General features: G+C 59.1%; 1 protein-coding gene across 4 annotated transcripts in view; it reads right to left on the bottom strand.

Annotated features, from left to right (window-relative positions):
* Nucleotides 1-12,002, bottom strand: part of CCDC85C (coiled-coil domain containing 85C) — an 83,349-nt gene extending 71,347 nt beyond the window's left edge. Inside the window, exon 1 of one of the 4 annotated variants that reach the window (XM_060163428.1) lies at nt 10,921-12,002. In XM_060163428.1, coding sequence (XP_060019411.1) covers nt 10,921-11,731 — 811 coding nt within the window. In that variant the 5' untranslated portion in view covers nt 11,732-12,002. The remainder of the gene's footprint in view (nt 1-10,920) is intronic. The other 3 variants (XM_060163347.1, XM_060163257.1, XM_060163168.1) reach the window with 3 other exon arrangements.
* Between the last annotated feature and the right edge of the window lie 1,593 nt (nt 12,003-13,595).

Genomic DNA, 13,595 nt, shown 5'->3' with positions numbered 1-13,595 from the left:
GGCCACTGGACCAAGCTGGAACTGCCTTTCCTGGGGTCCAGGACTGCCAGGGGCCAAGAAGCTGCGGGTGGGAAGGTGGGCTGGGCCTCTGGTGCTCCTCGGAGGATTGGGTGGGGAAGGAAGGGAGCCGGGGGCAGGAAAACAGAAAGGAGAAGATTTTGTTTATTGCTTTGGACTAGGAAACATGAGCCTGTTTTCAGGGGAAGGAGCCCGGAGAGACCCGGGAACAAGAGGAGGGAGACAATGGTGGGGGGAGGTCCCACGGGGAAGGGCTGGGAAAGGCGAGGAGAGGCGGGGAGCCCTCCCCGCCAGGGCAGAGGGTGCTGAGAGAGGGAGAAACCTGCTGCTTAATTTTCTGTCCCGTATAAGGGCGGTGTGTGCACGTTCCAGAAAACACAGAAAAAAAAGGAGAAAGGGCACGGCGGGAGCCTCCCATTGTCCCATCAGCTCCGAGAGATGTGAAGCGGCCGGGTAATCGAGCCTTCTGAGAGCCCTGGCACAGGCAGCGTGGCCGGAACCCGCCACAAAGGGCCACTCCCAGAGCGGGCTCATTAGGGAGAGGAGCCGGTGCGGCGCGCTCCGTGACGGGCGGGCGCATTCAGGGCCGCCGGACAATCGGGCCCTTGTGGGGGGGGGGGTGGGAGGGTGCCTCCCGGAGCCTCTGATTCCAAGACAAGAGCGTGCCTCCTTCTAGCCTTACAACCCGGGAGCCGACGGAAAGACAGATTTGGGAAGACAAAGAGATGCTTCCCCTGACAGTGGATGGGCTATTTTTGGAAATGGGTCGGCTCTTCTCCCAAGCTGCCATCTGGGTGCCACTGGCCCAGCCTGCCTCTGCTCCCTTGACCGCAGCCTTAAAAGGCCCCCACCCCGTCTGGGGCGGCCTAGCACCCCACAACAGGGGTGGCAAAGGCAGCGCCTCCGTGCCGATGCCTGGCAGTCTATTCTAGCTCCCAGGGCGGGGAGCTGGGGGAGCAAACCGGGCTGTGTCCAGAGCTGGGGTAGGTGCTCAGGAAATGCAAGGCCAGGCTCAAACCCAGCTTTCCACTGCTGCCTGGGAGCCCCGCCGGGCGAACCAAAGCCAGCTCCCGGGGCATCCACACGGCGAATGTCGGCAAGGCAGTGTACAAACGGGCCTGTTTCACCCTCACGGCTAACGTGAGCTGACACCAGCCTCCCCGCCCTGCGGGCCAGGCTCCGTGATGCCCCAGTGTGGGGCCACGTCCTTGCCTCCGGCTCACCTGCTGATGGGCCATCTCCAGCTTGCGCAGCCCTGCGGGCCCAACAGCTCCTCTCCCAGAGCTTCCCACAGTGGCTCTGCAGTCAGCAGAACGCCCAGGAACGTCTACAACCACGGGAGGCTCCGGGACCAACTGGGGCCCATCTCTGGGGGCTTGTCCAGGCAGTGGCACTTTTTGAAGTTTCCCGAGGTGATATCTAATATGCAGCCGAGGTTGGGAACCACTGATAAAAGCAAACGTGTATATAGCAAAGGAAACCATAAACAAGACGAAAAGACAACCCTCAGAATGGGAGAAAATATTTGCAAACAAATCAACAGACAAAGGATTAATCTCAAAAATATATAAACAGCTCATGCAGCTCAATATTAAAAATACAAACAACCCAATCCAAAAATGGGCAGAAGACCTAAATAGACATTTCTCCAAAGGAGACATACAGATGGCCAACAAACACATGAAAGGATGCTCAACATCACTAATTATAGAGAAATGCAAATCAAAACTACAAGGAGGTATCACCTCACACCAGTCAGAATGGCCACCATCAAAAAACCTACAAACAATAAATGCTGGAGACGGTGTGGAGAAAAGGGAACCCTCTTGCACTGTTGGTGGGAATGTAAATTGACACAGCCACTACGGAGAACAATATGGAGGTTCCTTAAAAAACTAAAAATAGGGGCTTCCCTGGTGGCGCAGTGGTTGAGAATCTGCCTGCCAATGCAAGGGACACGGGTTCGAGCCCTGGTCTTGGAAGATCCCACATGCCGCGGAGCAACTGAGCCCGTGAGCCACAATTACTGAGCCTGCGCGTCTGGAGCCTGTGCTCCACAACGGGAGAGGCCGCGATAGTGAGAGGCCCGCGCAACGCGATGAAGAGTGGCCCCCGCTTGCCACAGCTAGAGAAAGCCCTCGCACAGAAACGAAGACCCAACACAGCCATAAATAAATAAATAAATAAATAATTTTTTAAAAAAACTAAAAATAGAATTACCATATGACCCAGCAATCCCACTACTGGGCATATACCCAGAGAAAACCATAATTCAAAAAGACACATGCACCCCAATATTCACTGCAGCACTATTTACAATAGCCAGGTCATGGATGCAACCTAAATGCCCATCAACAGATGAATGGATAAAGAAGATGTGGTACATATATACAACGGAATATTGCTCAGCCATAAAAAGGAATGAAATTGGGTCATTTGTAGAGACGTGGATGGACCTAGAGACTGTCATACAGAGTGAAGTAAGTCAGAAAGAGAAAAACAACTATCGTATATTAATGCGTATTATGTGGAATCTAGAAAAATGGTACAGGTGAACCGGTTTGCAAAGCAGAAACAGAGATGCAGACACAGAGAACAAACGTATGGACACCAAGGGTGGGGGAAAGCCGGGGGTGCGGGGGATGAATTGGGAGATTGGGATTGACATATATACACTAATATGTATAAAACAGATAACTAATTAAACAAATAAAAATAAACCAAAAACAACAAGCAAAAAAAAGCAAACATGTATTTTTTAGTAACTGTTAAAAGGAAACAGGGAAGCTGGGGAGAGGCGAGGCAGCGGGATGTACAAGTTACCATCCCGGGAGTGGGGGCAGGTTTGTTTGTTTGTTTTGAAGAAGCTGAAGACCATTTGGTGCCAAATGGAACAAATGCGAAAAAGAAAGGCAAGTGGCCAAAGTGGCTTGATCACTGTCGAGTTTAAAACAAGAGGGAGACCTCGTCCAGTGCCCCCGGGCTGCCCATTCCTCACTCCGACATTTACTGAGCACCCACCATGTGCCAGGAAGACTGGACCCCGCCCTGGGGAAGGTTATGGTCTTGGGCAGAGATAGGACAGCAAATGGCAAAAGTCCAGAACAGGTGGCCTCGTCCCGGGCAACCCCACACCAGGGAACCAGAGCCAGGCATTCTCCTCTAGCACCAAACCTGCTACCCAGCCCTGCAGGAGGTGATCGGATGGCAGAGGCAGGTAATTCCACCGGGGCACTCACCACAGCCCCTCACGAGGACAGGCTGGCCAGCCAGGGGTCTCGGTCTCAGCCAGTGCTGGACAGAGCAGTGCCTGTGTGTCATGGCAACCACAGCACCGCCACCACCCAGACCTGCCCCAAGCTGAGGGCCAGCCACCAGGCAAGAGACCTAACCACAAAGGTAACAACAAGAGGCAGGATGGGCAGGGCAGGTGGCCCTTTCCCTGTGGCTCTGCCAGTTGTAGAGGATGCTAGGGTCTCTGGGACCCTGGGCGGGGCCCATCCAAGCTTCCCATTTTACAGATGGGCAAACAAGGGGCTTGCATTAGGTCAGGTCACAAGTGGGCTCAAGCTGCTCGTTCTGTGTCATCTAAGCCACACAGAACAGCCCTGGAGGGCACAGCCGCGTCCCCAAAGCCCCAGATGTAGCGACCATATCAGCTGCTGGGGCCACCCGTGTGTTAAGTATTATGTATTAAGTGGGGCACAGGGGAAAGGGAGGGGATGGTCTATGTAAAAGTACCGGTTTCTGAGTGCACCCCTCACACGTAACTGTGGAAAAACGCTCAGAGAAGGTCACAGCTAGAACCACTCACAGCTAGAAAAGCCCAGCCCAGGGACTTCGGGGGGGTGGGAGGGGGAATGCAGGTACAGTGGGAGGAGTGCCACAGACCCCACCTGCCCAGCATCGCCCAGTCACCCGTCAGCCCTCAGAGCCAGATGTGCCTGCTCCCCAGCTGTTCCTCCCGCCATGCCTGGCCTCTCCCCTACTCTCCTCTGCTTGTACTGACCGGCTCCACCTCCCAGGCCCATCTCAGCTCCCAACTCCAGCCACCCCCTCCGCTGAGCTCCCGGCACACCTGAAGGGGCTGAGAGCCAAACTAGGGCACTTCCAAGAGTGAAAGGGGCTTGATGAACACTCACACAGGGACGAGGGGGGCACAGGAGGGCGCAGGCTCCAGCATCACGCCGGACGGCCCCCTCCCCACCCCACATGATCTGATGTGACTTGCCTCATTGCCCTGAGCCTTTTCCTCAGCAGAAACGGGGACCCCAGTGCATCTCAGCACCGCTGTGGCCAAGCCTGGGGCGGTTCCCCCTTCCCTTCCAAGTCTCCTCTGAGCGCCTTTAGGGCTCCGGGCAGTTTGCTCCAGGGTTTCCGGCTTTCCCAGGCATGGCATTTCCTCCACTCTAAGATACCATCAGTCACAGATGCCCAATTTTCCAGAGTAAGGGAGGGGAAGACCGTGCAGTAAACACACACACTGATTCTAAGATGCACCCTGCACTGCCACAGAGGAGGGGAAAGCCCATCTTTGAATTCAGGAAATAACAAATGACGAAGGCCTCTGGCCAATGGGGAAGCAGGAAGGAGGAAAGGGAAACAGACCCTCACCTACGTCCCAGGGCTCCCGGCTTCTGCTTTGGTTAAGTGATGCTCCGCACCTCTGTTTAAACATCATACGCAGGGTGATCCCAAGAACACTTACAAACGAATCGATAAAACTCCTGATCCTTCTGCCCTGCTCCCCAGACAGCAGAGACCAACAGTGACTCGTTCGAGAGCAGGCAGGCACTCATCACCAGGGGACTGACCCAGCTCCAGACCTGCCCTATCACACTCCACCCACCTGCCCCCTCTGGCCTGTGGCAGCAGAGGACAGCAAGAGGGGAACGTGTGACAATGACCAGCTCTGGGTGCCTGGGAAGAGGGGCACCATTCCCCTGTTCATGATCAAGGAACATCACGTCCCTTTAGCAGACAAGTTTGTTCCTCTGTCTCCAGACTTTGGGGAAGCCACTGGGGTCCCCTCATGGCCTCCCCAGCTCTGATGAAATCCCAGAGCACTCCCTGCCTGGATCCCGGGCACCCAGGTTGCAGGTGTGGGCAGAGCAACCGTGGGTGTAACCGTCCTGGGGAGAGGTACAGTGAGGCTGCAGAGAGAGAGAGTTTGTCGCCCACGGGTGCTGCTCTACCCGAGCCCCAGGGCGGCTCAGGACTGACCCCTGACCCCACAGGTCAGGAGTCACAAGCAGGCAGACGGGGGGGGGGGGGGCAGGGCTTTGGGGCAGACCCTCCTGATCTGAGAACCTCAGAGAAGGTTCCCTCCCATGACCACGGTCACAGCTATCGCCACCCTGGAGGCCCCAAGCTTCCTGCCCCTCTGTCCCCAACCTGGCCACCACCACGACAGACCCCAGGTTAATGCTCCGGAACCGCTGCTCCCCAAGCCCGGCTACATGAATCACCGTGAGCGGCACTCAGAATTCAGACTGAGTAACCACTCAATAAACGTCTGCTCTTGTCTTCCTTCCTGCTTGAAGGGTGAATTCTCTCAGCCACCCAGCCCTGCCCGTCCACCTCCCTGACTATTCTCTACTCGCTGTTTTGTACTCACACAACCAGATGCCCAGCTCTCTGGGTGTCCCATTACAGTGGGTTCAGGAATGCCCTGTGCTTGCATGCCTCCCCCGACAGGGAGCTCCCCACCTCCAGATGCAACCTAGTCCACCTGGACCGCTCTTGTCTGTGAGGGCTGAAATCCGAATCGCTGGAACTTTGGGGGTCCACCCTGGGGGGCTACACACAGCACTGACCCCGCTGGGCTGACAGCTCTCCCCACCCAGCAGCAGCTCCCCAGCCCCAAAGCTTTTCTGCCCCCGGTTCAATGTTCTGGTTCTTTCTGTTCCCATGAGGAGGCTTCCAGGCCCCGGGCCTCCCCCACGCGTCATGAGAACACCTCGCAGGCCCTGGGCTCTCGGCACCCATGGTCCAGATCCACCTGCAGACCTGCTGCTGCCGCTGGAATGCCACCCCCCTTCTGTTCAACTAGACAACAACTCATTTGACTCTGACACGGGGTGGGCACAAGGGCCCCCCTCATGAGCATGTGTCAGGGGGTCCCCCATCCCCACCCCGAGGAGGCAAGTCTGCAGGGTCCAGGTGACAGTGGAGGGTCACTGAACCCATCCTTTAAGGCTCAGTTCTAGGACCAGAGTAGTATCATCCTCGAGACACAGATGAGGCTTCGAGGTGCAGTAAGCTGTCACCTCACATGCGCTGCACAGTTTACACACTTCACCACACTCCCTCCTCCCTCAACCCAAGGGCGGGCAACGGCTTCCCACTTTGCAGATGAGAAAACAGAGGTCCACAGGGGTCCTGTTTCGTAGGCTTCCAATTCCTTGTGCTGATGACAAGGACAAACACGGCACAGAAAATCCCCATGGGTGCAAAACACAGACGATGAGCAGCAGAGGATTTCCTTGCTAATCGCGCTGCCCCGGGAACGATACGAAACCAAGTGTGTGTCCTAAGAACTCAGAGGCCGGGCCATGGGTAAGGGGTCTGCTGGGGCCACAACAGCAGAGGGAAACCAGCCTGGCAGGGAAGCGAGGGAATGAAAAATGTAAATGAGGAGGGACTCCGTGCGCGGAAGCCTGCGCTTTCCCCATCCCACTGATGTCCGGAACCGTGAACCGTCATGCCAGGAAGCAGGAGAGCATGACTGAGCCTCTGGGTCTGGACTGAGAACAGGTGCCACACCTTTGCTACACAGGTCCAGCCCCTGGAGCTCCCGCCCCATCCTGCCTGGGTCCATCTACAGGGGGCCCTGCCCAGGACCAAGCTCCGGACAGCCTTCCACTGTTGGTGGGGGTCTCCCATGGGAGTCTCAGGCTGTCCCGGTCCAGAGGGGCAGCAGGCACAGGGCAGCAGGCCCAGACTGACACCAGAGGCCAAGACTGATTCCCCAGACTGATCCCAGGCCCCCCAGCCAGCCCACGGGACTGGGAGCAGGTCACCATACCGCTCCATGCCTCAGTTTCCCCACCTGCGATATGGGACCATTTGGGAGCTCTGAACAGAATGGAGCTGGGACTGGGACACCCTCTGTGGTAAACTGTGAAGTGCTGGGCACACCCTGGTCCCACCCTGGGTTACAGGCCAGTGAGCTCCTTACCACCAGCCCCCTTTGGTATGTGGCCCTGGGGGCTCCGTACCCCAAGGCCAGTGACGGATGGTCAGGGTCAGGATGCAGAGGGAGGGGGAAAAGCTTATTCAACCTGCCCCATTGTCTTTGCTGACCTTTGGCCCCAGGCCTGACTGGGTTTAGGAAAAGCTGCCTTATTAGCATCCTGCCCAGGAGCTGCTGAGCCGGGAGGCCCCTCATAAAAGACCTATTCAGGGCCAGAGGCCCAGACCACCCTCGCTCCATCCTCCCTTTAAACCAACAAAAACACAAGCAGGAGGACAAACCCATCTTATTTTGAGAAGCTCAAATTTTTAATCCAAACTTTTAAAAGTAAACAGGGCCCACACAAAGGCTGCTGGAGGCCCCGGTTTCCGTGGGTTAGCTAAAGGGGAGTGGACCCCGTGGTGTGATGGGGGGACTAGGACAGATGTGAATGGGGACGTGGGGGGGAAGGGAGAAAGAAGGTGGGACACGCAGGATGGGGAGGGGGAGGGGAGAATTGTTGAAAGTACTTTTGTTTGGAAATTGCATCAGCTCAAAGTGGCAAACCTGACCTTCTGATGTTTGGGGTTCGCCTGCCTCAGTTTGCCCCACCGGATTAGAGTAAAGAGCATCCCAGTCCAGACTTTAGTCAGCCCAGCCCAGACCTCCATCAAAACAAAACAAAACAAAACAACCCAGAGAAAGGCCTATTTGCATCCCCATTCACAGGCCCACCAGGCCCAGCCCCAGCCAGGGACGGCATACCGATGGGCCACCACCCACCACAGCTGCTTAGGGCCCTTACAGCATCCTGAAGGGCTGCAGGTACCCTGCAGCTTCCGAGACAGGATTACAGGGCCACTGCTCCCCAGCACATCCGCAAGTGCCACCAGACGCCGGCTCAGTCGCAGACGCTCAAGCGAGCTGTCTGTCTAAACAGCAAACAGTTTCAAAGAGAACACCGATGTCTATCTGGCAAACCCCCAACAGGTCCCTCTCTTTTTCATGAGGAGCCTTGGAAGAAGGATGCACGGCAAGGATGCTGACAACCATCGAGGCTTCTGACAACTGTCGAGGCCCACTGTGTGCAGGGATAAAGGGGGCACTCTGGGTTTTGCCCCACTCTACAGAAGAGCAGAAAGGGGCTCAGGGCAGTTACGTAACTGGCCAAAGAGAAGAGGGAAGAGTGTAGACTTGAACACGAGACAGTCTGAGCCCTCTGGGTAACGGGGTTATCAGCCATCTGCTCAGTGGTCACCGATAAGGAAGTGACACTTCCCAGGACAGGAGAAGGAGGGCAAACGTGGGTCAGGAACCAAGAATAGGGAGTCAGCAGTGTCTGCTGATGAATATTATCGGCCACAATGACAGCGGGCTGCTGGAGAGGCAAGCCAGCCCACGGGTCTGGGCAGGAGAGGACCCCCAGGGCACCACCCAGGCAGCTGGGACTGAGACACCTGAATCTCAGTTGCTTTCCCAGGAAACGCTCAGAACCTCTCTGAGCCTCCACTTGCTTGGCTTTAAAATGGGGATAAGGGCCCGAGGCACAACCCTGGTATCCGACTCCTCTCGCCACCACCCAGACTGAGGCCTGTTACCTGCCTCCACCTCTGGCTCGCTCTCCGCTCAAAACTACAGGTCCAAGTACAGAAAAGTGTTTTCTAAGAGATGGGCCTTTCCTTGTTTCCAGGCATCCTACTCATATTGTTGGAGAACAACTCAAGGCCACGCCTGACTTTATGAGACAAAACTAAACGACAGCAATGCCACCTATACCTGAAATTCATGATGAGAATATGAATGTTCATGTCACCCCAACATAAAGCTTTGCCACCACAAAATCTGTGGCAGTCCTGTTCCGAGTGTGCATGGGACTGGTGGCAGCATGGGTTCTGCAGGAAACCCTACAGCTCCACCCGTCCCGCCCTCCCCCAGTGGGGTGGGAACCTCACTCCTGCTCTGTTCACTGAGGCAGCAAAACGCTGAGCCAGCCGGGGTCCGCGTCTCCTTGTCCAAAACATGACAGAACTTCTCAGCAAATGTGCTCTGACACTCCGGGGCTTCAGTGCCCTGCTGAGAATCGCCCTCGCCAAGTGTCATTGATGACGCAGCTGAAAACCAGAAACGTTTCATTTCCTAGCCACAGGCAGGACTGCAGCAACCCCCCGCCTCGTACTGCACTCGGGCAAACCGAGGCCCGGAAATCTGACCCTCCCAAGGCCCCCAAGAAGCCGAGGCCGGAGAGGCTGGGCCTGGGACTCCTCACTTCCCAGATGGTGCAACCTTAACATATTAAACCTCCTAATGCTCAGCTACTCCCACTGGCCTTAAGGAGGCTGCTGGTGGGAGGTGGGGTGGATACAGAGTTACCGAGAGAAACCCAAGTTGTAGCCTTAGATTGCTAATCAGTAACAAAATATCCCTCTAAACCTAGTCCTGCCCTGAACTCACAGGCTGGGAAGGTAAACGAAGGAAAAACGGTGCTGGGCTATCACCCCACCTCCCGGGGTCCAGTTCCCACCCCAGCCCGCCCCCCCCAAGGCACCTGCGAGGCCACTTGGCCACCAAACCAAAGAGAGAGCGCCCTGTCCCCACCCCACCCCCCCTCCAGGCTGTCACTCTGGGGAAGAACAGTCACTTAAAGCCTAGATACACTTTCTCTGAACTAGGAGAGCCTTTAAGGAGAACCAGAAAGGGCTGTTTAATCTCCACCTTCAGGCAAAGAGTTCAGGCAGCAGCAAATGCCACCAGAAGTAGGAGCCAAGCCACTGAAAAATGTGGAAGGACAGGGAGGTGGGAGAGGAGACAGGCAGCAGGCAGAACCACTGATCAGAGGGCTGGGGATGGGGGCCAGCTGCTCCGCTCCTACAGAGCCCTCTGCCTTGGGCCCGACAGTCACACAGGCGTGGAAGACAGTAGCTGAGCTTTCCTGAGGCCAAAGGTCCTCCCACCCACACCCTGGCCACCGCAGACGACTGTGGCACTTCCTGTAAGGTGACCAACAGTTTACAAACCCTTCAGAGGCTTTTATCTCCACCTCAAATCCAGGAGGTAGGGATTATTGGCTCCATTCTACAGATAAGAAAACCGAGGCCTGCAGAGACAAAAAGCCAGGATTCATTCCAAGCCCGCATTCCTCTGGAAAGTTTTAGAGCCGGAGTTGAGAAAGGTCCCTGAGCCCTGAGAAAGGCAGGACTAACAACAACCGAGGAAGGCTCTTAGCCCCGGGTACTCTGGCCCACCTGCCTCTGATCCTTCCCAGCGGGCAGGCAGCAGGGAGGTCAGGTGGAATTCCAGCCCCAGCACACAGGTGAACGCTGCTTAGGTTTGGGGCTGCCTGTTGCTCCAGATAAGAGAGGGAATTTCACTTTCCCTCAAAGGGCCTTTCTTTCTTTCTTTTCCATTAAAAACTTCCCGCTCCCGGACAACGGTTTCCAGGCAGGGATGCGGTGCCTCCGGCCAGCCCTACAGTGCCAGACTCTGATACTGATAAACTCCGCAGGAGAGAAACTTTTCTGGGGTCTGGCGGCCCCCGGCCCGCTGCGTATTCAGAGGGGCAGGGGCACGCCTCCATCACTTAACCAGAAAATTACCACCCAAAGCCCCACTGCGGGTGGGCTCGGGAGCCTCTGGATGCCAGCTGGAGGAGGGGTCTGGAGTGGCGGCCGCCCACGGGGGAAGGGACTCTGGGCCCGAGACCCGCGCCGCCAGGCAGGTGCCGTCCTTACCGTGCAGGCCGTTGGGGATGCTTCGGTGGTGCGGTGGCGCCGACAGGTCGTCCAGGGACCTGCGCGTTGCGACAGCCTTGCCGTCCGGGGCCTTGTGCGGCCCGGGGGGCAGCAGCGGGGGCGGGACGTGGTGGTGGTGGTCGGGGCTGCCGCCGCTGCCGGCGCTCGACGTGCTGCTGCCGTCGCCCACGTCGCGGGTCCCCGATCCGGCCGCGCCGCCCGCCAGCGGCCCGCTCAGGCTGGCCTGGCTGTCGATGGAGCTACGGGAGCCGGCGCCACCACCACCACCGCCGCCGCCGCCGCCGCCGCCACCCGCGCCCCCCGCCAGCGCCGCGCGCTCCTCGTCCAGCAGCAGCACCAGCTCCTTGAGCTCCAGGTTCTCACGCAGCAGGGCCTCCTGGCGCGCCTCGAGCTCGCGCAGCTTCTGCTGCGAGCGGGCCACCTCGTGCCACACGGCGCCGGCCGCGTGGCGCCCGAAGCGCTGCCACTCGCGCGCCAGCTTGCGCCCCTTCTGCCGGTCGTCGTCGAGGAAGCAGCAGAGCTCGCGCAGTTCCTGGTTGTCGTCCTGCAGCCGCTGGTTCACGTCCTTGAGGCCGCGGATCTCCAGCAGGTGCTGCTGCAGCCGCCGGTTCACGTCGCGCATCAGGCCGCCGTGCTCCAGCATGAGGCCCACCTTCTCGCCCTCGGCGCGCCGCAGCCGCCGCGCCAGCTCCTCCTTGCTCCAGCGCAGCAGCTCCTCGTCCGGCACCTGGCTCAGCTCCTCCGACGACGCCGCCGCCGCCGCCGCCGCTGCCGCCGGGGGCTTCGCCATGGCGGGGCCGTCACCGCGGCATCGCCCGCGCCCTCGCCCGGCCGGCGCTCCCCGTGCCGGGGCTGCGCTGGGCCGGTCCGCCCGCGGGCGGGGGGCGACCAGGGGCTCGTGCGGCCTGCCCCGCGCCGCCTCGCGCGCCCTCACGCAGCGCCCTCTCGGGCCGCCCGGGAATCCGCGTGTCTCGAGGCTCAGCGAGCTGGGACCGCTGCTGCGTCGGCGGCTGCAGTGCCGGGCGCTCTCCGGGCTTAGGCGAAGCAAGCGGAGGCCCGCCCCCGGCCCAGCTCCGGAGCCCCAGCCGCCCCGCCCACTCCGGGCGGGGAGGGGCGGGGCGCCGCGGCCCGGCCCCGCCTCCGGGGAAGGGAGCGGGCAAGGCACGGCCGGCCCCCACGTCCCTCCGCGCCGTGCGCCCGCCCGCCCGGGGCCCTGCCACAGGCGCCCTCGAGCCGTGGTCCCGCCCCCAGCCCGTCCGATTGGGCCTCTCCGGGGGTGTGCGGGAGGGGCGGGGCGCAAGCGGGGGACGCCGCGGAGATGGTACAGTCCACTGGCGGTTCAAGTTTCTGCGCCGGGAGGACGCGGCCTCGGCCAATCCCAGGGCTACAGGGCGCTTTTAAAATGCAGGTACGGCTGCAAGGAGGGGGAAGGTGGGAAAGGTAGGGCAGGGCTTCCCTTAAAGGAGACGCGCGGAAATGGTCGCCCAGCCCCTTCCTGGGCCCGCGTGCCCCGCCCGGCCTCCCCCGCCCCAAATAAACAAATACCCAAGATCCGAAGGGCAGCTCCCCTTCTCCCTCCCGGGGGCACCAGAGTCCAGCTTAGTGTGAGATACGACGGACAATAGGACTCTGACACGGGGGTCGCTCTCCCCGGCGGCAGAGCGGCTCTTTGTCCCCTTCCCTGCCCCCGGCTCCTCCGCCCCCATTTCCACCCCCGTCCCCTGCCGGAGCGCGCCGAGGTTGCGGCGTTCCATTCCAGCCCCGGGTTGCGCACCGGGAAGGCCATGGCCTCGCCAACCGTCCCGGAGCACGGTCAGTACCCTCTTCCCTGCCAGGAGAGGGCGAGGGCGCCGGGGACATGCACCGTTCCCCCGCCAACCCGACCGCTCGTCCCGGAATTCGGGAGAGAATCTGTGATTCACGACGTGGAGACCACTGGGGAAGGTGGAAGATGGTCTCCCACTGGGGTCTTAACTGTGGGGGCGCCGAGTCGGCGGCGAAAAGCCTTCCCCACCGCAGCCTGGCCCGGCACCCGGGTCCTCCCACTGTCTGTGTGAGTCCGTCTCGTTTATCCTCGCGTCCCTGAAGTGCATTTACTGCGCGTCTGCTGCCAGCCGGCCAGAGGTGGGCGTCCCTCCCCCGGGACCCGCAACGAGATAAAATCCGCGCACTCGACCGTGAACGCCACGGCCTGGCGCGCGCGCCCGCGCAACAGCTGATGTCCCCATTTACAGCTGTTCAGCCATTCATTGGACAACTGTGTACAGCCCCTACTGTAAGCCAGGCCTCTTCTAGACCACTGGGGGATTCTGTAGGGGACAACGGCAGAGGCCACTGCCCTCTGGGGGGGGACTTTGCACCCTGCGGGGAGGAGGGGAGAGACGATAATAAACAAACTAGATAGCTATGAGTCTGTAATAAGTGCTGTGCAGGGGATTAAGACAAGCTGATGTCACAGAAGGTGATTATCAGTTACTTTAGATCCCGTGGTCAGGGAGGACCTCTGAGGAGGTGCGTCTAAGCTGATATCTGAGTGACAAGAAGGACAAAGATAAGGGGGAAGGGCACTCCAGGTGAAGGGAACAGCTAGTGCAGAGGCCCAAGGGTTGGCCTGTTAGTGGCCTATTCAAAGAAGGCCAGTGGGGCTGGGAGGG

The sequence above is a fragment of the Lagenorhynchus albirostris genome, chromosome 1, assembly GCF_949774975.1.
Source record: "Lagenorhynchus albirostris chromosome 1, mLagAlb1.1, whole genome shotgun sequence".
NCBI lineage: Eukaryota > Metazoa > Chordata > Mammalia > Artiodactyla > Delphinidae > Lagenorhynchus > Lagenorhynchus albirostris.
The sequence above is the reverse complement of the archived record's forward strand: the minus strand, read 5'-3'. Positions and strand labels throughout refer to the sequence as shown.